Raw genomic sequence first — 27,568 nt, forward strand, 5'->3', positions numbered from 1 at the left:
ATGTTTCATTTTATATATTTATATATATATATATATATATATATATATAAATGTCACATTTTGTTTATCCATTCTTCTCATTCTTCTATTGATCGACATGGGTTATTTCTACCTTTCGGCTATCATAAATAATGCTGCAATGAACACTGTTGTACAAATACCTGCTGAGTCTTTGTTTTCAATTCTTTTGGGTGTATATATCCCTGGGAGTTGAATTGCTGAGTCATAATTCTGTTTAGTTTTTTGAGGAACTACCAAACTGTTTTCCAAAGCAGCTACACAATTTTACATTCCCACTAGCAATGCATGAAGAATCCAATTTCTCCACATCCTCACCAACACTTTTTTTTTTATAGCTATTCTAATAGGTGTGAAGTGGTATTTCATTGTAGTTTTGATTTGCATTTGCCTATTCGATAAGGATGTTTAGCATCTTTTCATATGCTTATTGGCCATTTGGGTATCTCCTTTGGAGAAATGTCTATTCAAGTCTTTCGCCCATTTATTAATTGAGTTAGGTTTTTTTGTGTGTGTGGTTATTGTTAACCGTATATATATATATATATATATATATATATATATATATATATATATATATATATATATGCCTCCAGCTCCTAGCACAGAGTTCCTAAAACCCCTGAACCCTTTAAAACCCTGAGTGATAAAAGCACTAGGAGTGGACTTCCCTGGTGGCGCAGCGGTTATGAATCCGCCTGCCAATGCAGGGGACACAGGTTCAAGCCCTGGTCCAGGAAGATCCCACATGCCACGGAGCAACTAAGCCCGTGCACCACAACTACTGAGCCTGCACTCCAGAGCCCGCGAGCCACAACTCCTGAAGTCCGGGTGCCTAGAGCCCATGCTCTGCAACAAGAGAAGCCACCACAATGAGAAGCCTGCACACTGCAACCAAGAGTAGCCCCCGCTTACTGCAACTAGAGAAAGCCCATGCACAGCAACAAAGACCCACGCAGCCAAAAATAAATAAATTAAAAAAAAAAAAGCACTAAGAGCATCTCTTGTTCTAATATTTGGTCTTTGACAGTGTCCTTGACACAGAACTACTAAAACCCTTAGTGAATTCCTAAGGGAGAAGAGCACTAGGAGCATCTTTTATTCTATTGAGGCAACTCTAAGTGGGCTCCTGGATGGCTACTAGATTGGGGTTTGTCACCAGAAAGACCAAGTCATAATTAGAAGCTTGGAATTTTCAGTCATCCACTCCTCACTTCTCCAAAGAGGAGGAGCTGGAAATGGAGTAAATAATTGATCATGTCTATGTGATGAAGCCTCCATAAAATTCCAATAGTATGGGGTTCAGAGAGCTTCCAGGTTGGCAAACCACATGCATGCCAGGAAGGTGACACACACCAACTCCATGAGAAGCTCCTGCACTCGGGACCCTCCAGGATCTCACCCTATGTATCTCTTCATCTGGCTGTTCATCTGTATCCTTTATCACATCTTTTAGTAAACTAGTTAACATAAGTGTTTCCCTGAGTTCTGTGAGCTCTCAAAAAAATTAATCGAACTTGGACTTCCCTGGTGGTCCAGTGGTTAAGACTCCATGCTCCCAATGCAGGGGGCAAGGGTTTGCTCCCTGGTCGGGGAAGTTCCACATGCCATGGGATGTGGCTGAAAATAAATAAATTTTAAAAAATTAATCGAACCTGAGTAGAAGGTTATGGGAACCTCTGATTTGTAGCAAAACCAGACAGACGTTGTGCGCAACCTGGGAACCTACTACTTGTGATTGGCATATGAAGTAGGGCGGGTGCAGTCTTGTGGGACTAAGCCCTTAGCCTGTGGGATCTAACACTATCTCTGGGTAGACAGTGTTAGAATTGAGTTAAACTGTAAGACACCCAGCTGGTGTCACAGAGAATTACTTGGTGTGGGACAAACCTCCACACATTTGGTGACAAAAAGTGAATTGTTTTGTGTGAGTAGTAAAGGAGACACACAGGAGAAATACATAGGTGGGAAACTGAGTTTTTCTAATTCACTATGTGTTGACTTTCACCCTGTTGACAGTGTCTTTTGATGCACAAGCTTTTAATTTTGATGAAGTCCAACTTATCTTTTTTTTCTTCTGTTGCTTGAGCATTTGGTGTCATATACAAGAAATCATTGCCAAATCCAATGTCATGAATAATTTAGTTTTGATTCCAAAAAACAATGTATATTATAAATTATTCAAATAGTACCCCCCCAAAAGATATAAAACGAAAAGTAAAAGCCTTACCTCACATGTCTCATTCCCCAATGGTTAAGTGTATTTTATGTATTCATTAATTAATGTTATACATATACAAACACATTCAGTATATATACTATTTAATTTTTACACCAGATTCTTAAAAGGAAGACTGTTTAAGAAGGGGGATGTTGGCAGAAATTCATACTATAAAATCACAAATTATTCCAAAAAGGAAAGAGTTCAAACACAAAGACGCTAATATGAATAAATAAGAAGCATCTTGATAAAATCAGACTTTAAAAAAGGTCAAAAGATGATAGGAGGCCTACATAAGAAAAATAAATCAGTAGCTTCTGGGTCAGTGAATACATGGATATTGGGGAGAGTGGCACACTCAGAGATGGAAGCTTAGGGCATCCCTGGTGGCGCAGTGGTTAAGAATCCACTTGCCAATGCAGGGGACACGAGTTCGAGCCCTGGTCCAGGAAGATCCCACATGCTGCGAAGCAACTAAGCCCGTGTGCCACAACTACTGCGTCTGCGCTCTAGAGGCCGCGAGCCACAACTACTGAAGCCTGCGTGCCTGGAGCCCGTGCTCCGCAACAAGAGAAGCCACCGTAATGAGAAGCCTGCGTACCGCCAACGAAGAGTAGCCCCCGCTCGCCGCAACTAGAGAAAGCCCGTGCGCAGTAACAAAGACCCAATGCAGCCAAAAATAAATAAATAAATTTTTTTTTTAAAAAAAAGAGATGGAAGCTTCAAGCCCCTTCCCACATAACCTTGCCCTATGCATTTCTTCCACCTGACTCCATATTCCTGAGTAATATTCTTCTAAAATCAACTGGTAATCTAAGGATATACTGAGTAAAGATTCTGGGGAATGTGGAATATGTCTTTAAGACCTGTAGCAGAGAGATACTATAGCACGACTGCCTTGTCTATGCATACATCATAAAGGCTGCAACAGTGAATGGTCTGAAGTACAGCTGATCCTTGAACAACACGAGTTTGAACTGCAAGGGTCTGCTTACGGGTGGGTTTTTTTTCTTTCTTTCTTTCTTTTTAAATAAACATTCATTTATTTATGGCTGCCTTGGGTCTTCGTTGCTGTCGCGGGCTTTCTCTAGTTGCGGTGCGCGGGGGCTACTCTTCGTTGCAGTGCGCGGGCTGCTCATTGCAGTGGCTTCTCTTGTTGCGGAGCACGGGCTCTAGGCGCACGGGCTTCAGTAGTTGTGGCACGTGGGCTCTAGGGCGCAGGCTCAGTAGTCGTGGCACACGGGCTTACTTGCTCCGCGGCATGTGGGATCTTCCCGGACCAGGGCTCGAACCTGTGTCCCCTGCATTGGCAGGCAGATTCTTAACCACTGTGCCACCAGGGAAGACCTGGGTTTTTTTCAATAGTAAATACTACAGTGCTACACAATCCACATCCACAGTTGCTCGAACCTGAGGATGCAGAAGCATGGATATAGAGGAGCCATGCGTAGGGAGGGCCGACTATAAGTTATACTTGGAGTTTAGACTATGAGGAGGGTCAGCACCCCTAACCCCCGAGTTGTTCAAGGGTCAAGAGTAAATAGATCTTGGCCTGAGCACCCTTCAGATTAAACATCAGATTCCTGTCTTATAGGTTTTCTTGTCTTTCGAAGGTGCTTGAAAAACAGAGAGGATGTGAAGATCTGTCTCTGGTAAAACAAAAACAAAAATGAAGACATACTCAGCCAGAAATCTGAGTTCTCTGAGACTCAAGAACATGGAGACAAACAATCATACAGGAAAAAATATATTGCTGAAAAGAGTACAATTACCACAGAACTCAGTGTAACAAACTTGCATATAAAGGACACACAAGAATTTTGAAAATGCTGCATATTTCTTAATAGTCATCTATATAGGTAACACTGATAAACATTTTGCATTCAGATGCCAGAGTTAACTGATTTAAAAGTTGATTTACTATTAAATTCTCAGAGCTGTGCAACTAGTTGTGTTTTTTTAATTTGGAACCTCTGTTTTTCCCAACATGATGTTTTTGCATTCATCTATTCTTAAATTGAAGACTACATAATTTACTTCTTATAAATAAGTCTTAAATGTGAACCAAGAAATGTAATCAAGCAGTAAAACATTCTCTGAATGTATACCATGATCTCAATTCTTCTATTTTCCCCCCAAGAGTGGAAAATAGACTTCTACATAAGAAAGCTAAAATATATTAATATTTTTAAAGTTTTAACAATATCAGGATGCAGTCCAAAGAGTAAATCAAGTGCATAATTACATTTTAATTAATCAAATCTAGGATTGTCTACTGAATTGCAATTTATTAAATCTATTGTATCCTCTTAAATAAAACTTCTAAACAGTTAATCAACAATGAATCATCTTGTAGCTATGTAACTTTTCTTTTAAGCTATGCACTTTAAAAAAAAATACCAATTACCAATTTTAAGTGCTGCCACCTACAGCAACTTTAACAGGTATTTTCATTTGTTCTTTTCATGTAATTATTTTACTGTGCTTTGCATCTCCAGGCAGTTTTCCCATACTTGGATAAAATGTTTAGCAGGTTATAAACTTAGTAACTTATAAAGAGGATAAAATAAAATTTTCTAGAGTGGAAAAAAAAAGAAACTTAAAAGTGTCAGAAACCTATAACAATAGTGTAAGAAAGGCTAAAACTCTCAGTGAACTGAGGCTTATGATGAAATACGAAGATAAATAAAGAAGCTCTTGTTTGGAGCAAGAATAATGAAACCAATTCTGGTGCTTGAGGTGGATGGTTCAGTGTAACAGAAGACAAAGTGAACTCCCCAATTCATTTGTTTCTTTGTTTTCTATTAAGAAAAATAATCCCAAAACTAAAAGGAAAAAAATATGAGTAAAACAGAAATGGGCTTAATGTAAATGAGGAGAGGTAACAGTAAGAGAGGAACTGACAGCTTTAAATGAGGGCAGGTGTCCTGGCCTCAACCAACCACATCCCACATCCCAAAAGAACTTCCTGATGTACCAAAAGCACTTTTAAGAGCAATCTCAACAAAATGTATTATTTGTGATGGAGGACACAAGATATGAAAGATCTGAACCCATATTAGGCAAACTGACTAAAGAAATAATGTTTCACACCAAAAAGAGGAGACAGGAGAATAGACATTATGTCTCAGATTTTTAAAATGGTAATCCTAATATAAAATATTTATTCTATTGGCCTCATATATTATAGAAATACCATAGAAACCCCAGTATTTCAGTTGCTTTATAGTCCAGCGCACATAGACACAATTATAATTCTAACTGTAATTAATTACAATTCTAATTGTATTAGAAACAATTCTAATACAAAATGGTTAGAGTAGTTAGATACGTTTGTGGTATTTTAGGAGGATAGTACAGAAGTATCAAACCATGCTATCTACAGATGTATCTAAGGTGAGGTTTCCTAGGTGGGGTGACACTGAGTCAGTCTCACAGGATGAAAAGGAGTAAGCCAGATGAAAGGGAATAGAGGAGATGGGGCTGAGAATAGGAAGGAGGACCTTTAGGAAAAGAGGGCAGTGTAGGCAAAAAAACACCACCGTGTCTGTAGAGGATCTAGAAGCAGTTCTCTGTGGCTAGATGCTATAGTGTGTGGCAGGGAGCAGCAAAAGGGGAATTCTAGGGTCAGATCAGAAAGTTGGTCATATAACCAGGAAGAATCTGCTTTCTTGATAAACTGAATGCTCTGAACTAAAACTTTCTGGATCTGGAAAGCTGAGAAGAGCCCCTAAACTAGGCTGTCACCCTTTGTGGCCACCACCCCCCCCCCGGGCAGTCAATTATCCTCTTTTCTCTTGCTCAAATTTCTAGTTTTGACTCAGTCTAATTCACCTGTTTTAAAAAACAGTTCTATGGGAATTCCCTGGAGGTCCAGTGGTTAGGACTCCACACTTCCACTGCAGGAGGCATAGGTTCTATCCCTGGTCATGGAACTAAGATCCTGCAACCTGCACGGAGCGACTAAAAAAAACAGTTCTAAAATTTTAGTATTACAAGGTTGTTGATACATCTTTCACGAAGTCATGTAGGATAAAACAGCTCTCTGACTCAAGTCAAAGACAAGGGTTTACTTGCTGGCTATGCTGCTTTCTAGTGTGTGCAAGTTACTTAACATCCCTAAATCTGTTTCCTAAGGTCTTAGTCAATGTGCTGAAGGACTGAATCAAAAAGGCCTCATTGCGCCAACACAGATACACCAATATCAACTAGTGCTTCCTCCTCAGAGATCTGAGTCCTAGTTCGTGGGGTTTGGGAGTAGCGGCTGTGCCTCCTTTATGCTTCTTAGGCACTGGCACCAGCCAAGCAGTGCCCTCCCCCTTAGAGATCGGGGTTCCTGCATTTTGGTACCCCTCCACCAAGTTTCTAAGTTCTAATAACACCAACTTCTTCCTTGTTCCCCCAGCCCTAGAGCAGCAAAGAGTCAGGCCTGCCTGCTATCCTTTGAAAGACCTGCCTACAAGGCTGGCCCTTCGCTGGCATTTGGGAACTTGGATTTCAGGTGTGTTTCCAACATTCCCAGAAATGATAAGGCTATCTCACTGTGCCTAAACTGTGCAAGCAATATGGCTTATGCCAAACAACAGATTTCCTTGGGGAGTTTGAAATTTAGCACCCAGGTAGAGGGTGCCTATGTGATCAGCCCCCAATAAAAACCCTGGTACTGCACCAAGTCTCTCTTTTTTTTTTAATCTAAGATGGTCTTTTTTTTTTTTTTGACTGCGCTGGGTCTTTGTTGCTGTGCGCAGGCTTTCTCTAGTTGCAGTGAACAGGGGCTACTCTTTGTGGCGGTGTGCTGGCTTATTGTGGTGGCTTCTCTTGTTACAGAGTACAGGCTCTAGGCGCGCAGGCTTCAGTAGTTGTGGCATGCTGGCTCTAGAGCATAGGCACAGTAGTCGTGGCGCACGGACTTAGCTGCTCCATGGCATGTGGGATCTTCTTGACCAGGGATCGAACCCGTGTTCCCTGTGTTAGCAGGCAGATTCTTAACCACTGTGTCACCAGGGACGTCCCTGCACCGAATCTCTTGATTCTCAGCTTCTCTGGCTGGCAACATTTCACACATGTTGTCAGAACTTGTGTCAGAAGACTTAAGCATGTCACCTTAGTTCTTCAATCCCTATTTAACAATGTCTTTATATTAAATTTTGTTTAAAATAGCTGGTATAATTTCCCTGATTGGTCCCTAACTGACACAGCCAATCAATAAGGACAAACTGTCTAGTTAATCCCCTTTGATAGTTGATTTTTATTAGAAACTAACATCTGTAATTACACTAATCTCTCGTAATTCAGTTCCTGATTCAGTCAGGGAAGGTGTTCTTTCAACCAAACACTTCCCAGAGATTATTCCTGTAAGAGATCATTGAGCATGCTGGGAAGATTATTCTATTGATCAAAAAGGTGCCAGTAATGAGATTATGTTAACTTTGAAAGCTTGCTTTATTTCAGGAGAGAAATATAAGTGATGTTTAAAGGTCTTATTCTGTGGTTAAAATTCATCCTATATTTGTTTTGACCAGAGGCTTGATTAAAAACAGTAATAACACAAAGTCATAGCCATCTCTATTTACCTGAAGACTTTCTGGTTCTGTTCAGTCTGTATTCAGGGTTCTGAAGTGAGCAAAAGCTCAAAGTATATTTCTATGTGGAAGTCAATCAGGAAAATTTCATTTGTAAAGATCACATGAAAGGCAGAAATTAAATATACACATTATATATACATGTATATATAGATATAGATAGAAGAAATATATACATAGATTTCAAACATCCACAAAAATTAGATATTATTATAAACTCCCAATTATCCATATCCAGTTCAGTAATTATCAACAAACTATTAATTTTGTTTCATACACTCTATTCCTCCACCCCCACTGGATCATTTTAAAGTAAATCACAAACATATTTCACCTGTAATCTACAGTACAAATCTTTACTGAAGTAGAGATTTCAGTTGAATTTCCCAGTCTTGTATATGTCTTTTAATATTTGGTTTGTTCAAAACAAAATCTAAACAATGCCTCCTAAATCTTATAAATCTACAACAATCCCCCCACACCCCCAAACCTCCTTCTCTATTTGACATTTATTTGTTGAAGAAATTGGCTCATTTGTCCTACAGAATTTCCCATATTCTGTATTTGGCAGATTATATCCCCCTGGTGTCATTTAACATGCTCTTCTATCCCCTGTTTAAACTGGCATACCTAAAAGCTTGACTAGATTCAGATTCAATTATTTTGGCAAGAATATTTAATAGGTGGTGTTGTGTCAAATATATTTTTGGAGCATAACTGGTCTGGACTCTAAGGTACTGCTTCCCACAGGTCTCTGCTGAATTTTAATTTACTACCAATCTTTTCCTATTGTATAAACAGATTTTTAGCCCACAATTTATGGAAGCACTGTCATCTACTAAAACTGAACCAGAATTTCTTATCACTTTTAAGCTTCTGACATATTACTCTTTGCTGAGAAGTCCAGTGAGTACCATACATTGTCATCTACTGCAAAGATGCCTTTATCTGCCTTAAAAAAATTTATTTTAGTGGGGGGAGAAACTATTCAATTGGGTGACCCAATTCAGTAGATATTTTCTTATGTCTCGGAAGAATTCAATAAGAAAATGTTTGGTAAATTTAATAAAAGAAGGCCTTCTATTAAGTTCACAAGTACATCATGTATTGTATTGAAAAATATGCTTAACAGGCTTTCTAGTTAACAATACCAATAGTTTCAAATAGAACTTCATAGGATGTGGCAGTGTAATGCCTATATTTTGTAGGCAACTTGTAACCACTGTGATGTTGAGTGGAGGAGTAATATGGTAAAAATGTGTTTCAAAGGAAGATATTACTGGTACTATTTAAGCTTTAAGGCAAGAAAAGCAGGGATTGTGTATTTGAAGGTAATCTGATATAGAATTGTCTGGATGCAGCTACAGAACGACCTCAATCAACAAGTACATCCTGTGTTGTATTGAAAAGTGCTTTACAGGGTTTCCCTGGTGGTGCAGTGGTTAAGAATCCGCCTGCCAACGCAGGGGACACGGGTTCGAGCCCTGGTCCGGGAGGATCCCACATGCCGCAGAGCAACTAAGCCCGCGCGCCTAGAGCCCGTGCTCCGCAACAAGCCCGCGCACCAGAACGGAGAGTAGCCCCTGCTCTCTGCAACTAGACAAAGCCCGCGCATAGCAACGAAGACCCAAGGCAGCCAAAAATAAATAAATAAATACATAAATTTATTTTTTAAAAAAAAAGAAAAGTGCTTGACGTTCTTTGTAGCTGGTGATTTCAACTCACTCCACAAAGTATCTAGTAAGAGATGACTGCAATGAACAAAGCAAGAGTAGAAAATAATAATAATAATACATACACACAGAAGCTGGAATATTTATGTAAATATAAATCAGATCAAGTCACCTCAAATGACTTCCCTTCACACATAGAGTAAAATCTGAAGTTGGTACCATGGCCTCCCAAGTACTATGAAAAACCCCTCACTACCTCTGATCTCATTTCCTACCACTCTCCTCCTCACTCACTGTGATCCAAAGCCCTTGCTCCTCATAAAACATGCCCAGAATGTTTCTGTCTGGGGCCTTTGCAGTTGCTGTTCCCTCCACCTGAAGATACTTTCCCCCTCAAACAGTCATATCGTTCACCTCCTCACTTCATTTAGCCCTCTGTTCATTATCACTTCCTCAGAGGCCCACCTGACCACCTTATATAAAACAGCACCCCACCTTACCCCTCTTCATCTCCTTTCCCTGCTTTACTTTTTTCTACAGCATATGATTAGCTGACATTGTATTATATTAATTGATTTAATATATTGATTTCCCCCACTCTAGAATATAAGCTCTATGATAGTAAAGACTTTTGTTCACTTATCCAGCACCTAAAACAGCAGTGAGTGCTCCATAAATATTTGTTGACTACATTTAAGCAGCAAAATGCAGTAAGTAGTATGGCTATTCTCACTTTACGGTTTACAGGAAACTATGACATATAAAGATTAAATAAGTACCTGGGAACAAACAAAGGGGAAAAAAAATGTCAAGATTTGATGAATGATTCCTGAAATGGGTAAATCGAAGCAAAGTCTGGTTTGTATGGAGGAAGGGAAACCCAAACCATGCATGGACACCAATTAAAATGTTGGCCACACAGGAAGAAGGCAAATAGAACCAAGTCTCTTCCTTAAGGCCGTGACCATATAGTGCCCTCACAACAACCTCACGGGGTAAGCACGTCAGGTACTGTATTAGACAGTCATTAACAACAAGACGGCCAGACTTCGCAGCCGGCAAGGATGGCGGGTCCGGCCCAGCACTCACCGGTTTGGACAGTTACATAATCAACAGCCAGAACCTCGGGCTTCCTCCCGCCCCTGGGCTGGCATCACGTGGCAGGCCTCGCGACCGGAAGCAGCACCCAAGAGAACCGCGGCAGTTGGCGAATCCAGGGAAGAGTTCCAGGGCGGGAGGTGAGGTAAGAGGTCACGGTGGTTCTTACGTAAGGGGCCAGAGCGCGCGGCGGGAACTGGAGACCCGCCGGCGGAGAGGGGTGCGTCTAGGCGGCCCTGCGCTCCCTTTGATTGGCCGGCAGGATGACGAACGCATTTACAGTCGGGCCTGCGGCAGTGGGAGCGTGCGTCAGCTTTGCGCAATCGGGGAAGGAGAAGGGGCGTGTCTGACCGCTCAGGGGGCCCGCCGATTGGTTGGATGGCGACTGCGCCGGGTGGCCCGGGGCCGCCGGAGGAGGGCGGTTCTGTGGGCCTGGTCCCGGCTTACTGGCGACCGGTTTTAGTCAGATGATAATGGCAGCTCGGACCGGTCAGAGGGCCCTGAAAAAGGTGGTCTCGCGATGCCGTCCGAAGTCGGCGGCGGCGGCCGGATCCCCGGCTCCAGCGCAGGGGCCTGCGCGGAACGTCAGGTAATAAACAACAGGGGCGCAGCGGCGAGGGTAGTTTTCAGCCCAGGCCTGCTGAGCAAGGGGACTGGGGGCATTTGGGGTGGGGCAGGCGGACCGGATGCGTTTCCGCGTCTTTGGAGAGAAAGGGTCTTCTGCCTTCTCAGGGCCGCGCGTTTCCCCCCACCCCCTTGGCCGGAGGCTCGCCGGCCTGTCCCGGGCGCCCCGTCTTGTGTTTGTGATTCGCTGCCCTCGCGAGAGGCGGTGAATCATGCGCTAAGCGACTTTTGAAGCAGCTGATAAAGCAACTCGGCGGCGGTGCCTTTGGGCTCTTCCGGCCTCCTCTCCATGGCCTACTGGTGCTGCTCTCGGAAAGTCATAACTTTGCGGCGCAGGAGTTGTGGGTTGATGGGCATGTGGGAGTTTGTGGCCTGGCAGTAAGGCCCCCTTTGTTCCCCCAGCGTATCCGATGGCCAGACGTGCTTTCCCAGTTTCTGGTAGCGGTCTTTGCCCCCGCCCTTCGGTGCTTGCTAAACTAAACCGAAGCCGGGGACTTGGATTTTTTTCCATGCCATTGTAACTTAGAAGTCCTGTAACCTTGAACCAGAGTCTGCCTTCGATTTTCCTGGTCGGTTCTTTTTCGGTAAGTGATGGAGGTGGAGACACGAAAGATTCCATACTTCTACCACTTAGTTTCTTTTTATTAATGCCATTTTAATAAATTATGCTAGAAAATTAAAGTTAACGTTTAAAATTAATTCAATTGTAAACTACGGGATGGAGGGAGAAAGCACAAATCTGGTTGAGCTCCAGGACATTTAGATTCAATGAAGAATTTTTTTAAATACCAACAACCCAACCAACTCCAAATCCTTTTAGACATTTATTGGTTGAAAAAGTTTTAAGCAGAACATACTGTATCATGCTTTAGATCTGCTTGTATTATTCTTATAAAATGCTGGCTTGCAAATAAACAAAACTAAAAATTGCTTTAGTGATCAAATTAAGGCTTAAATTCCAGGATAAAATATTTACTGTTTATGATAATGAAGAGGGAGAGAGTTTACGAGTTCATTGCAAGGCTGAAGCATTAACATAGATTCTGGCCTTTATTGTAGTAGAGTATTTGGGATGTAGTATTGGAAGATTAGTGACCAAAAAACTCTCCTTCATCTGGTCCAGTTTTCATTTCATGGTTTAACCATATATACGATTGTATGGTTCTCGTATTGAGGTTGAAGACATATTGTTCTTGGTAATATGTGAAAATAGATGGGCAGTCCAGGGCATTGTAACCATAGTATGCAGACCGATCAGAAAACGCCTGTTAACTTGCTTTAAACACAGGCATTTCCCTTATGGTTGTAATCAGATTGTGTGTTTCTTTTTCGGGGGATAGGGGGACCGTATTACAGGAACCTGGTACAAAATTTCAAAACCATATACAGTGAAAAGTAAGTTTCCAAAACACCCAGTTCACCTCTTCAGAAGCAAGGGTCTTCTTATTATTTTTTTAAATAAAGGTTTATCTCAGATGCTGCTTTTTCTGGTCTGATTTATCAGAAAATTGTTAATAATTGTGCATAGTATCTGCCACGTAATTGGCTTCCAATAATAGATAAGAAGGTATCTATACGAAAAGTGAGCAAAATAGATAAAACTGTTAAAACAGTTAAAGACATCTAAAGAATGTCTTAGAAGGGAAATGGGTGATGAGGCATTTTGAACACCAAGCTTGGTTTTTATAATCTGTGTGGCTACCAGAGATTGTAAATTATGTTTTGTGCCTTTTTTTTAAGGGGGAAGCTAAATTAACTGCCTAATTATTATTATTATTATTTTAAAATTTATTTATTTTTGGCTGTTGGGTCTTAATTGCTGCGCGCGGGCTTTCTCTAGTTGTGGCGAGCGGGAGCTACTCTTCGTTGTGGTGTGTGGGCTTCTCCTTGTGGTGGCTTCTCTTGTGGAGTATGGGCTCTAGGCACACGGACTTCAGTAGTTGTGGCACGTGGGCTCAGTAGTTGTGGCAGTCGGGCTGTAAAGCACAGGCTCAGTAGTTGTGGTGCACAGGCTTAGTTGCTCCACGGCATGTGGGATCTTCCTGGACTAGGGCTCGAACCCGTGCCCCTTGCACTGGCAGGGGGATTCTTAACTACTGCGCCACCAGGGAAGTCCCTGCCTAATTATTTTATTTCCACTGTTTTGCTTCATTCAGCAGAATAACTGTCAGTCACTTTTATTGGCATAATTCCACTTTAAAGAAAACTCTATAGCTTTACTCAAAAAAATTACAGTAGGCTTTAAAAAATATTATCACTGCCTTTAAAATTCACATAACATCATATTTTTAAAGATTTTTAGGAACACTTGACACCCTTATTCTCTCTAGGAGATGAATCTATCTTAAAAGAGACTTAAGTTCATTCATACAGTTCATATGCTTGATTCTTTTCCATAGTCATGAAGCATTTAGCTTAACTATTTTAATTGACCTTTCTTTCATTACCTTTGGAATAAGTCTACCCAATTTTTACAAACAGTTTTAATTGTTCAAAAGTTTTTTCTTGTATTTTCGGAGCCACAGTCTCAAGTATCACCCCTTATCTTCTGGCTGAATATCGCCAATTTCTTCAATCATTCTTTAACTTGAGTTTCTCTTCCAGCCAAACTGTAGCGTCTCAGTGTCCTTAAAGAAATTTTATTTATATGTAAATCATATCTTATATAAATCAAATTTCATATATGATAACATGAGATTTCACCAGGCCACTCCATTACACTTAAAGAAAATAACTTGAAGACTCAATTTAATGAAATATTGCTCTCTTACTTGGAACACTGCAAGAAAATCTCATTGAGAATAAATTCCAAATTGCTTTATCCTCACCAATAATCCCAAGCATGATCCAGCTCCAACCTGTCTCTCTAACATTATTTCATGGTGCTCTCCCCCTGGCTTGCTATGCTGTTACACTGTTTGTCTTTTTTAGTGTCTGGATGCTGCCGAGCTCTTTCGCTAGTACCTGAAATGTTCTGTATCTACCTCTCCTTCTCCCATGTACATACACACACGTATGTGTGAGAGAGATTTTATATATATGTGGACATGCATTTATTATGTACATACATATCTATTTCTCTCTTAGCATGGCTAATGCCTCCTTATCCATTATGTCTCAGCTGAAATACAACCTCAGAGGACTTCCTGGACCACCCTGTCTAAAGGTCCTAATTACATGTCCCCACACCCATTTCTATTTTAGTGATTTTTTTTTGAATCCCCAACTAGAATGTAATCTTCGTGTTTGTTTTATTCACCATTGTATCCCTAGTGCCTAGCTCAGAATAGGCGCTCAATAAGTATGTGAACTAATAATGCACGAATAGTAGTGTAAAACAGTTATGCAATAATCTTATTAGAATAAAGGCTGAAAACATTTAGGTGAACAAGAGCATATCAGGCATCTGTATTACGAAACACCCAAACAGCTAACATTCTAATTACCTTGACATATGTTTTTACATATACACATGGAAATGGAGATTGGAAGGTAAAAGATAACTGAGCAGCAGGTCTGACAGGGCCACCAGATATCCAATGGGAGAGCAAGACCTAATTTCAAATCTCATAGAGTAGATCAAGAATTAAGGAAACCCCTGTGGATCCAGCTGGGAAAACAAGCTGAGTAGATGAGTTGAAAATTGGATGATGAATATCCTAGCAAGCCTAGGGTAAGAATATGTTGTAAAACATGACTGCAGACTAAAAGCCAACTTCTGGGAGAGATACCTTTTCTGTTAGAAGCTTCTAACCGTAACTGTAAGCTGGTATTTTTAGTTTTTTTTAAAATAAAATTTATTTTATTTTATTTATTTTTGGCTGCGTTGGGTCTTAGTCGCAGCGCGTGGGCTTCCTCTAGTTGCAGCGAGAGGGGGCTACTCTTCGTTGAGGTGTGCGGACTTCTCATTGCGGTGGCTTCTCTTGTTGCGGAGTACGGGCTCTAGGCGCACGGACTTCAGTAGTTGTGGCACGTGGGTTCAGTAGTTGTGGCAGTCGGGCTGTAAAGCGCAGGCTCAGTAGTTGTGGCGCACGGGCTTAGTTGCTCCACAGCGTGTGGGATCTTCCCGGACCAGGGCTTAAACCATGTCCCCTGCATTGGCAGGCAGATTCTTTTTTTTTTTTAACATCTTTATTGGAGTATAATTGCTTTACAATGGTGTGTTAGTTTCTGCTTTATAACAAAGTGAATCAGTTATACATATACATATGTTCCCATATCTCTTCCCTCTTGCATCTCCCTCCCTCCCACCATCCCTATCCCACCCTTCTAGCTGGTCACAAAGCACTGAGCTCATCTCCCTGTGCTATGCGGCTGCTTCCCACTAGCTATCTATTTTACATTTGGTACTGTATATATGTCCATGCCACTCTCTCACTTTGTCCCAGCTTACCCTTCCCCCTCCCCCTGTCCTCAAGTCCATTCTCTACTGCGTCTTTATTCCTGTCCTGCCCCTAGGTTCTTCAGAACCATTTTTTTGTTTTTGTTTTTTTTTTAGATTCCATATATATGGCAGGCAGATTCTTAACCACTGCGCAACCGGGTAAGTCCCTTTTTAGTTTCTTTATGGTGCTTTAGAAGCGTGTGTGTGTGTGTGTGTGTGTGTGTGTGTGTGTGTGTGTGTGTGTGTGTGTGTGTGTGTGTTTTCAGGAATATTCTAAGGTTGCACAGCCTTCTAAAGTCTGATTGTTATTTTACAATCTCTATAGTTTGTGTTTTCTCTTAATTGTCAATGTTACTCAATCAGGTAATTTTTGTCTTTTTAGATATTTAGCTTCCTGTGGTATACTGATGAGCAGAACTCTTGCACTACATACCTCAGTTTTGCCTAAGGAGATATATGCAAGAACTTTCTTCAGAATTGCTGCACCATTAATAAACAAAAGAAAAGAATATTCAGAGAGGAGAATTATAGGGTTTGTATAAAATAATAGTTGTACTAAAAGAGCGTGTTCACAATTTTCTATAGAACATCATGCCTCTTTTTTTCTGGATTCTCTTCTTACAGACTAAGCTCTAATTTTCTAGCCCTTGCCATTTTATAATTATTTGTTGAATGTAGTCATGTGGTAACTTTATAGGATAGATTTAAATCTTGACATTTAAAGGAAATAATTAAACTGTTTATGACCTGCATTTTTTGTACACTGTTCTTTTTTATAGTGGCAACATTACTGATATGTTGAGCCAGATATGTCTGTATAGCTCCCTCACATACACACATACCTAGGTAAGTATATATAAACATGCTAAGAGGCCCCTACCATCTAGAGCAGAGGTTGGCAAGCTTTTCTGTAAAGGGACAGTTAGTAAATAGGTTTGTGGACCATACTGTCTCTGTTGCAACTACTCAACTCTGTCACTGTAGCCCAAAAGTAGCCATAGACAATATGTAATAAATGGGCATGGCTGTGTTCTAATAAAATTTTATTTACAGAGCCACGCAGCAGACCAGGTTTGGCCCCTCATCTAGGGGTATATACAGCAGAGTATAGAGAGTCTGCAGATCTGCTAAACCAGAAATCAAGCAGTCCTTCCTATGGGAATTTCTACAAGGGGGTCTTAATTCCCAACAGGCCATTAAATATTACATGAATTCTTCTAAAAGTACTTTTCATTCATTTTATTTAGTTGCTTTTTCCCTTCTAATTTTTCTGCAGTGAAGAACTTTGGGCATACTCATAACGTTTGTCACATAATTTACCGTTATTACTGGATAGTCACTGTATTAGTTAAGGTAATGCTAGCAACCATACAGGTAAAACCCAAAAGTTTCTTTCTTTCTCATGTAAAGTTGAAGTGGGTATTCCCAATCCATGGGTAGCAATCCTCGAGTAGTGATTCAGGAAGCCAGGCTCCATCCAACTTGTGACTTTTGTAATTCCTTAGTCTTCAGAGTCTCTTAAAAAGATACACCTGGTTCTTAATCATATTGGTCTGGAAGTGACACCCAGTGCTTACTCTCAGATATTGGCAAGAACTAGTCATGTTACAGCTATGTAATTGTAGCCTCCAGGTAGCCAGCAATAATGCCACATAAAGCAAGTATAAATACTTGGATAGGTGGACATCTTTGCCTCAGCTGGTATCTGTTGAAAAGAGACATGGCAACAGAAAGATGAGAAATCAAATAGTGAATTGGTCTGCTTTCCATTTGAATCAGAAATATAACATCTTCCTTTTACTGTGTACTTGCCATATGACAGGCACTGCTGGGAGCTCTATATTTATTGTTTCATTTAATTCTCACTATAGCCATGTGAACTAGGTATTATTCCCATTTTAGAGATGAGGAAACTGAAGCTCAGAGAGATTATGTTGTGTCATGACTCCTAAGCTTATTTTTCCCACCATATTTACTTATTCTTACTTGCTTCCTTATTCTTTCTCATGTTAAAATTCTTTTTATTACAAATTGGTCTTATCTAATGATCTTCGTCTTCTCCCATATTTGACATAAACACATAATAGCTACCATTTATTAAGTGCCTAGTAAGCATTGTGCATTATGCTAAAACTATTTTACTTAACCCTTAAAAGAACCCTGTAGGGACTTCCCTCATGGTCCAGTGGTAAATAATCCACCTTACAATGTAGGGGACGCGGGTTTGATCCCTGGTCAGGGAACTAAGATCCCACATGTGGTGGGGCAACTAAGCCCGCCACCACAACTACTGAGCTCGCGCGCCTCAACCACAAACTACAGAGCCCACACGCTCTGGAGCCCGCACCACAACTAGAGAAGAGAAAACCCATATGCCACAAGTAGAAAGAAGCCCGCACACCACAAGGGAGCACCGCAGTGAAAGATCCCCACATGCCGCAATGAAGATTGGACAGCGAAATAAATAAATATTTTTTTTTAAAAAAAAAGAAACTGTAGAGGTATTTTTCAATTATGGATGAAGAAAATGAAGTTGAAAGGTTAAGCAGCCTAGCCAGGATCACATGACTTACTATGTTTTAGAGCTGATATTTGAACAGTACTTTCTGACTACAAAGTCCGTCCCCTTGACTGCTATGCTATACTGCTTTCTTAGTTAGTGCAGACTACTTTTATGACAAGTAGCTTCCAGGCTACCAGGTTTCATACTTTTTCATGGGACTTATTTTGACATTTATTTTCTAGTGTCTGAGAACATGGGGAGGGTAGGTTTATTTTCCCCCCTCTGCTGTGGGCCTCATTTCATGATCATAAAGATTAAATATGTATAAACACTCATTCTGTCATATTCCAAAAATACCCTTTTAAACTTCAGAACGTGGTGGTTTACTATATCATTTTGAGGTGAATTATGTTTTAACAGTGTGAGTCTTTATAACCAAGAATTATATGTGTCTGGTTCTCATTCAGTTGTCTTTTACTTGTATCCACAATGTTTTTGTTGTTTGGTTTTTCATTTAAATCCTGATGGTTTTTTGTTGTATTTATTTCTGTGTATTTTACATTTCTATGCTACTGTTTTCTACTTGTTGTATAGGAACGATATTAATTTTTATATATTTCTCAACAGGCTACATAACTGAATTGATTAGCTTCTGATTTGATAGTCATATCACCTGCCAATTTATAATTTTGCCTAATTCTTTTCCACACATGTGCCTCATATTTCATGCTCTGATTTAATTATTTTGACATACTTTCAGAAAAATGTCAAATAATGATGATAGTCAGCACCTTTGTCTTGTTTCTAACTCTAATAGGAATGCTTCTGGTATTTTACTATCTATGGAGGGAATCATATAATGTTTTTGTTTTGACTAATTAATATGGTTATAATAATATAATTCTTAGTATTAAACCATCCAAACATCCTTAAATGAGTTGCATTTGATTGTTGTATTTTTTAAAAAATATATTGCTCTATTATATTTGCTGATATTTAGAAGTTTTGCCTCCATACTCACAGGTGATGTGGGTTTATAGATTTTGTTTTTTATGTTCTTTGTGAGGCTTGGGTTCGCAGGATGTTATGCTGGCTCATAAAAAGAATGAGAGGTTTCCTTTTTGTGTGTTATAGATTTTTTCTTTTCTTAATTACAAAATCATCACATACTTGTATAAAAACTTAACAATTTAGAAATATGTATACTAAAAGACTTAGTCTATTTTTACTCCTACTTCTTTTTCCTGAATTAACAACTGGTAATTGTTTAATCTGTATCCTTCTAGGACTTTTTAAATGTATTTTCATTACAGACAGTCTGTTAACATAATTATTTTCAGGGAAAAAATCCCGAATGTTCAAAATTGAGGAAATATAGTATACACTTATAATATTTCTCAAATAGATAATAGAATCGTATATGTCCCGTCTGCTTTAGTGTGCCTTTTTTCATGTAGCAATATATTGTAAACCTCTTTGCTCTAAAGTATATGGTTGACCCTTGAAAAGTGGGGTGTTTAGGGGGTACAGACCCCTACACAGTAAAAAAAATCTGCATACTGCTATTTCTGTCTCCAAACGAGGAATTGTTAAATGACTCACCCAAAGGCAGGAAGCTGATGAAACAGTTTGGGTAAAATCAAGACTCAAACCCTAGTTGGTTTGATTCCACATATTGTGATCTCTAATTGAACACAAACTTTCCCTCACATTTAATTTAAAGATCTGTAAAATGAAAATACAGGTACTAAATTTACTGAAAAATCTTTGTGTATAAGTGGACCCACACAGTTCAAACCTGTGTTGTTCAAGGGTCAACTGTACATCTGATCTTAATCCCTTTAGATAACTGATAGAGTTCCACAGTATGAGTGTACCATAATTCATCAATCATTTATTATTAAGCAATTATTAATGTTTATCAACCAAATAAACATGTAGGTTGCTTCTAGTTTTTTTCTCTCAAAGTCTCAGTTTTTAAATGCTGGTCACTAATTAAAATTTTAAAAACCATATCTGCAAGCCAGATTCAACCTGTGGTCTGCCACATTGTAAGCTCTGCTATAGACATATGTTTAGCTCCCTTTTATCCTTTTATTTTCTGTGTTTTGAAAACATTCATCCCAGAGTGTGGTTCTATATGTGTGCCAAATGATTTATTGCCTCATACATAGTAAACTTTATTCATATTCAATTTAAAGTGTACATATACCATATAAATAGATGCAGTTAACACCTCTCCTTTTTTTTTGTAAGATATTCTATGCAGGAAATGTATGATGTAGTATCAGGAATGGAGGATTACAAGCATTTTGTTCCTTGGTGCAAAAAATCAGATGTAATATCAAGGAGATCTGGATACTGCAAAACACGATTAGAAATTGGGTTTCCACCTGTATTGGAGCGCTATACATCAGTGGTAACCTTGGTGAAACCACATTTGGTAAAGGTAATGGTTTTGTTTTTAAATATTCCTCAAATATTGATTATGTTAAATAGGTTAAAGTATAATAGCATTAAGAAGACTTCCCTAAACTAACAGGAGGAGGGAAAAAACAAACTATTTATTATATCTCTTAAATCATGTTATTTTACACAATATTAGCATTATTCTTTCCAAACAGAAATTTAACTAGAACATGGAAATGAGAAGCTTTTTCTTTTGTCCTTCTGTTGAGGACTATTGACCCACAGGAAAGATTTGGTCGCACAAGTGAGAAATGTTTTAATACTTGCACTACTTTTTCTTAAGTTAAGAAAGGAAAAGTGGTGAGAGGATGCAGAAAGGTAGAAAAGATATAAATGTGGAGAACATAAACATTATTGAAGTCATCCTGCCATGTACCAGGTACTGAAATGCCAAGTGTTGCATGCATGTATTAATCTTACTCTTCTCAGAGAAGGGTACACGTTTAGAAAAGGTACCCAGACTTCAACACACAAAAAGGCAGAATTCCACAGAGTAATGCCCATTTCTTTTGAATTTCTAGAGTGTGATGACCAAAGACTTTCAAAGCTGAATTGTGTTTTGTGCTCACAGGATTTAGTGGTGGTATCATTTCTTGGTAATTGGCCAGAGCTAAATGCCTTTGTCACGTCTTTGTCAGGCATTGAGGAGGTACAACTCTCATACCAGAAAGAGTATACTGTCCAGTGAAGCTAAGACCTTGGAGTCCACCCTAGTCGCAATCTCAAAACTTCAACTCCACTTAAAAGACTGTGCCCCACTGTGGGACTCTGTCATTATTACGACTGTTTTCACCTGTTTGCCTCATAGTTTTGGAGTTTTCACCTACTGTACTACACTTAAAATAGCTAACATATTGAGCTCTTGATAGTGCTTTACTTGAATTACTCTTCACGACAGCCTTTTGAGATGCAAATTTTATTCTCCATCTTACAGTTGAGTACACTAAGGCCTAGAAGAGTTAGATAAGGTTACACAGCCAAGACTCTAGTCTGTCTGACAGCAGCAAATATCTCTGTAATCTTAAAATTGAGTCCCCCGACCTCAGTCTCTAACCATTCAGACTCTCATAACTTAGATCTTAACATATCCTGCATCTAACTAAAAGAACTCTAAAGAAGTCTCATTTTCTCCTCCTGGCTTTCTTCCCTTCCCTGGCTTCCATAAATGAACCATACAGTGCTTATTCCACAGCCCTGTGCCTTTGCATATTGTTCCCTCTTTTACCTATAATGAAAATTCCTTTCCTGTTAATCCTTCAAATTCCAACCTGCTTTCTCCCTTTCCTTTCATATAGATGACTAGTTCTACCTCAGTGATTCCTCTGGGCTTTAAACGTGCTTTATTTATTTCTCTTATCACTCTGTAGTATAATTTCTTTCTTCATTTGGATTTCTGCTTAACAAAATCGAGCTACTTGAGGGAATGGGAGATCCTCTTTTTCATCTCTGTATCCTCAGCACTAGTACTATGGTGACAGGAGTCATGAGGCCTCTTTGTTTATGAAGTTCTCACTACTGTGTTCTTGGGTTATTGTAGATCCACAGATGTTCATAATAATTTCAGTAACTTTTAACACTGCCAAGGAGGGAGGAAAGTATTTTTTTAAATTATAATAATATGTATTAGATAGTCATTGCTATCTCAACTTTATGAGGCTTAGGGAAATTAAGAGCCTTACACAAATTCATACTGTGTGTGTCTGATTCCAAAACTATTTTTCCATTAAAATAAGTTGTCTCACTTAGTGTGCTAGTTTATTGTTTAAAGACATATTTGAGAATAACACACAACTCTATGTTCAGCTTTCAATTTTCCCTGGGTTCAGGTTCTGGATTTTAATACCTGATACACATATATGACATATAATAAAAATTATTATAACTGAGGAAGCAGCAGAAGCCATGTGACATTTTCTGTGAATCGTTAGCTGCCCCAAATGTGCCTGTGACTTAACAAGTCAGTGATTCTAGTCTACCTGAATCTGTAATGGCCAGAAACCTTCCTTCTGTGTTCAGTATCTCTGTTAGGAATGAGATCTTTGGCAGTATTGTCCCTATCAAAACATACCAGTAAAAATCCTTGGGTCCTTGAGCTGGATTATTGATATGAGTATAGCACTGCCACATTTTGTGAAAAAGTGGTCAGAGGAAGGTGCTATATTACAGTGATTATTCCCAACAGCTGTTTCTCCTTCACTATTAAATTTCCTATAAGCTTCTTATGTGGTTGTAAAGAAAGGTGGAATGCATTAGCTTAAAGTTGGGTAACTGAAAAAGTTTAAAAAAATTAAAAATAAAAGTAAATAAACAGGGGCTTCCCTGGTGGTCCAGTGGTTAAGACTCCAGGCTTCCACTGCAGGGGGCATGGGTTTGATCCCTGGTTGGGGAACTAAGATCTCACAAGCTGTGAGGCATGGCCAAAAACAAAAAAAGTAAATAAACGAAGTTGGATAACAAACAATAAGGTTTTATTATAGACTTTTGATGGTTTTAAAAATTGGATGGCAATTATTGAACTATATATAAAGCCAAACTCTTTGAAGAAAATTTTTACTTCTCCCCAGTGACTTAGCATATCAACTATTAAAGTAGTTAGTATTTTAATGACTTATTTTATCGTTTCTAAATAAGTTTTAAAACATTCACTGGTTTCCATATTAAAAATTAAAATAATATGTTCTTTTTATAAATGTGTAAATAGAGCATATCTTTTTAAATGCTTTTTAGTATGGTTGCAGTTTATAATGATTCTACTGTGTTACCATCTGATAATTAATTCAAAAGGGTTTAGATGAAGAGGAAGTGAGGAATAAACTGCAAATGGATTTTTAGCTCTTTAGCCCCCAGTTTGAACTATCTTTAGAGAGATCCAGATATAGTCAGAGAAATAATCCTATATTCTGTGTTTAGGTAGGCTATAGCTATGGGAGAAAAAAATGACTGTTTACTTGGGGGAAACAGAGTTTATCTATGCAGGTCCTTATTTTGTAATATATTGTGTAGTGTGTAGCCTCCGGAGAGGGACAGTCTAAATTCTTGAGGGGGATAACTTATCCAAAAGAAAGGGGGTAGAGGGGCTTGATCATTTATCGGCCCCAGGATTTGCCAGAATTGCTGAAAACTTAAGGCTTAATTGAGGAGGGGAGTGTAGACTGAAACAAGAATTTTAAAAATAGCCCGCTTCTGAGGGAAGGTGATAGATATTCTTGAGGTCAATTGTCTACTAGTATAATAAGGCCCAGATGGCATCTTAGGATAGTAAATAAAGAAACTGAACTTCATTCAAGGTCATAACCTGTCCTAACAATGGACTAGTAACTATGGTTCTGGCCACCATTTTTCACACTGCAGGAGGCAACTCTTTAATGGGTCTCAACCAACATTTTTTAATAATATAGAATGGGAAATGTCAGGATGTACTGCACATAGTATTACTGTGTATTATGTTTCAGTGTGTACACACACATGTAAAATAAACATGAGCACAGAAGAGATGAGAGGTCAGAAAGCAGTGGGTCAGGGACAAGGGTCAGGGCCACACTTTCAGGAAAACTGGAACCATAGAGGCCTCTAGAAATAAAGAATAATGAGTTAGGGAAAGACTGAATGTGATTGATAGGAGAAAATCTTTGGGTTGCAAAGAAGAATTATAGAATTGTTCTAGGGATCTGTGCCAAATGCCTTACAAATATTAAATTTAGCCATCTCGTACTGATGGTATAAGACAGGCATTATACTCATTTTACAGATTAAGGAAATACAGTACAGGGAATTAACTTGTTCCGGATCACTTATAAGTGGCAGAGCTGGAAATAAACTTCCAGGTAGTCACTCCCTGTTTTGTTGTGGGAGGAGAACTCTAAGTAGCATAGTGGGTGACAGCAGTAGAAGAGAACAAGTGGCAATCTTGGGGATCCCAGGAAAAAGGAAAATGGCTTATATTGGCCAGAGATCACTTCCTAGTACCAAGCTAACAATGAGATGTTTTTGTCACCTGTGGTCTGACCTATAAAAATATTTACTTCTCAAAGAAATCATCTTCAGTCGTAGATTCTGGACACAATCCAAATGGTATTTAACTGTGGTTTTATTTTTTTCATTTTGTTCTAGGCATCCTGTACTGATGGGAAGCTCTTCAATCATTTGGAGACTGTATGGCGTTTTAGCCCAGGTCTTCCTGGCTACCCAAGAACTTGTACTTTGGATTTTTCAGTAAGTCTCTCATAAAGCCCTCTGTTCCAAACATCAGGTGAAGTTGGTAAAAAAGGAGTAATCCATTTTTATTAGAACCCAGATGTCATAATTAATAACCTACATGCATAGCAATTACTGAAAGACATTTTTTAAAAAATCTCAGATTTCTGAGTATTGAATACCTTTTTCTGCACTAACTTTTTTTTTTTTTTTGCACTATACTGAAAGACATTTTTTAAAAATCTCAGATTTCTGAGTATTGAATACCTTTTTCTGCACTTAACTTTTTTTTTTTTTTGCACTAATTTTATAAGAAGAAATGCTAGGGGAATTCCCTAGCAGTCCAGTAGTTAGGACTCTGTGCTTCCACTGCAAGGAACACGGGTTCGATCCCTGGTTGGGGAAGTGAGATCCTCCATGCTGTGCAACGCGGCCACAAAAAAGAAAAGAATGCTAATGACCCTTTCTCTTTTTCTATTTTATTCCTTGAAACCTTGAATAGTCATCCCTTCTCTATTTTCTAATTTTTACAAGTCCGTAGATTATAAGACACATGCAACTAAGGGTTCGCGTGCCACAACTAACGAGCCTGCAAGTTGCAGCTAACACCCAGCGCAACCAACCAAATAAATAAATAAATATTTTGAAAAAGAAGAAATGGTTATAATTTTGAGTAAATTACTGTATGCTATTCTCAGCTCTTAAGTTGCTTTCATTACAAAATTAGTGGGCATATATGGGACAGTTGGGGAAATTTGAATGAAACCTCTCTAGATTAGATAATAGCATTATTATCTAGTAATATTAACTCCCTCTGTTAATTTCCTGGTTTTAATTCTACTGTGATTATATAAGACTTTGAAATAGGGGAATCTGGGTGATGGGTGTATGAGAAATCTTAGTACTGTTTTTGCAACTTTTTTATAAATCAAATTATTTTAAAATAAAAAATTAAAACATTCAGAAGTTAATGGATATTTAAGGTCCTTAAGATATTATTTCTTAAACTGGGTTGCCTTGAATTCTGTCTTGAGGGGATATAAAGAAAGTTCTAAATCATTGTCTACGTTAAGATTGAACCACCTTCGCCATCTATTTTGTGGGTTAATCTCATCTTTCTGCTACTACTTCTCATGGGAATACCATATCAGAAGGATCACTTCCCTTCCTTATTTCCTTTTGGGAGGTAAGGTAGCTCAAAAAGGGACATATTAATAAGAAGCCAAAGTGATAAACGTATTTAGCAAAGCTTTTTTCCAGGTTTCTTTAACTTAATAAAAGCAGACTCTTTGCCCCCAAAGGAGATTCATTGGCCTTGTTTACTTAAGCTTATTGTTTAGCCATTGTTGTGCTTACTGCAGTAAACAAATCTCCCTCTTCTGAGAGATGTTAAAAAATCTCATCTAGATAGACCCGTAGAGCTTGCCTTAGGTACTGGGCCAAGTAACCCATTTCACAGTGTGAACACCATTACCCTAAGTGGAGATTTAGTAAAAGAAAGATCTTTCTAAAATAATTATTAACATTTTCCTACAGATTTCTTTTGAATTTCGCTCACTTCTACACTCTCAGCTTGCCACATTGTTTTTCGATGAAGTTGTGAAACAGATGGTAGCTGCCTTTGAAAGAAGAGCATGTAAGCTGTATGGTCCAGAAACAAATATACCTCGGGAATTAATGCTTCATGAAGTTCATCACACGTAAAGAGAAAAAGGAAATGGTCACCTACTTGTAACTAGTTTATTCACTTTTAGGAAGTACTTTCATCATTTGCTTTCAGAAGTCAGAAAGCATTTGTCAAACCCAGCTTTGATTATAAACCCATACCATTGAAAATTTGCACTTGGAATATGGAACCACGTGTACATAGAATTCAATCAAGTGTAATTCACAGTAATATGTATATTAGCATATTTACAGTAATGGGATGTCATCACTATTGCTAGAATACTGACATCACTCTTCTGAACAGAAATTGAAACTGTAAATTTAAACCTTTTAGTTATCACCTCACCTGAAAGAGGTTGGTTGAGATACTCATGCAGTGTGTATTATATTAACCATATCACTTTTAAGTTATTAAATTCAGACTATTTATAACTTATTGTCTTAGGGTCTGCCTTATGGCTTAAGATATTTGAGTAATCATCAGATGTTTAAAGTAAAAACTTTAACTTAAAAATACTGTTAAGGTTCCCTGGCACTTTTCTTATTTTTAAATTGTTCTTGTGGGTAGTAGTAGATAATTCGGTGCTATACTGAGGTTAGCTTCCAGATAAACAGTGATTTTTTTTTTTTTTTTTTTTTTTTTTTTTTTTTTGGTGAGTGGTCCAGAGTTTTAAGTTACTTTTCTCATAGTTTGCAGCCCTCTCCCCGGTACTTTGACTGCTCTTTCAAAAATGCTGTTTGTGTGTCAAATTTTATCTACAGCAGTGGGCAGTAGATGAAGATAATAAGTTGGTGTCAAATTTTGTTCACAATAGTGGGCAGTAGATGAAGATAAGTTGGTTGAGATGTCTCCAGCACCTTGCATCCTTATTTTCTATTTATTGTGTGTACTCACTTTCAATAATGCATTTCAAACTGATATTTTTGTAAACAAATCAATGTAAGGACTGAAGTGGTAACTTTAATAAAGTTAATTTGTTTATTTTTTGTACAGTTATTTTGGTTATTGAAATGTCTTAAAATACTTTCACAGAAACAAATCTGGGCAAAATTCAGTCTTCCTTTAATCAATATTGATTCCCTTCCCTTCCTTCATTCCATACCCAACAACCCTCTTGCATTAATTACCCTTCC

At 38.7% G+C, this 27,568-nt stretch overlaps 3 protein-coding genes across 5 annotated transcripts in view; 1 reads left to right on the top strand and 2 right to left on the bottom strand.

The window, feature by feature from the left end:
- Positions 1-10,646, bottom strand: part of SF3B1 (splicing factor 3b subunit 1) — a 59,106-nt gene extending 48,460 nt beyond the window's left edge. Inside the window, exon 1 of the mRNA XM_007111630.3 lies at positions 10,584-10,646. The gene's annotated coding sequence lies outside the window, so the exon portion shown is untranslated. The remainder of the gene's footprint in view (positions 1-10,583) is intronic.
- A 374-nt stretch (positions 10,647-11,020) lies between these two features.
- On the top strand, positions 11,021-27,418 carry COQ10B (coenzyme Q10B). Of its 3 annotated transcripts, XM_028480478.2 has the most exons (7): positions 11,110-11,181; positions 11,619-11,800; positions 15,715-15,759; positions 15,983-16,132; positions 20,360-20,552; positions 24,683-24,784; positions 26,303-27,416. In XM_028480478.2, the coding sequence occupies exons 4-7, from the start codon at positions 16,008-16,010 to the stop codon at positions 26,468-26,470; spliced, it is 588 nt and encodes a 195-aa protein (XP_028336279.1). In that variant the 5' UTR covers positions 11,110-11,181; positions 11,619-11,800; positions 15,715-15,759; positions 15,983-16,007; the 3' UTR covers positions 26,471-27,416. The 3 variants fall into 3 exon arrangements, with proteins under 3 accessions (XP_007111695.1, XP_028336279.1, XP_023980418.1); XM_007111633.4 differs by lacking the exon at positions 11,619-11,800 and having other exon boundaries at positions 11,021-11,181; positions 26,303-27,418; XM_024124650.3 differs by lacking the exon at positions 11,110-11,181 and having other exon boundaries at positions 11,467-11,800.
- Positions 13,784-27,568, bottom strand: part of HSPD1 (heat shock protein family D (Hsp60) member 1) — a 31,022-nt gene continuing 17,237 nt past the window's right edge. The window contains exon 12 of the mRNA XM_055089242.1: positions 13,784-13,843. Coding sequence (XP_054945217.1) covers positions 13,799-13,843 — 45 coding nt within the window. The 3' untranslated portion in view covers positions 13,784-13,798. The remainder of the gene's footprint in view (positions 13,844-27,568) is intronic.

Source organism: Physeter macrocephalus, chromosome 2 (assembly GCF_002837175.3).
Source record: "Physeter macrocephalus isolate SW-GA chromosome 2, ASM283717v5, whole genome shotgun sequence".
NCBI lineage: Eukaryota > Metazoa > Chordata > Mammalia > Artiodactyla > Physeteridae > Physeter > Physeter macrocephalus.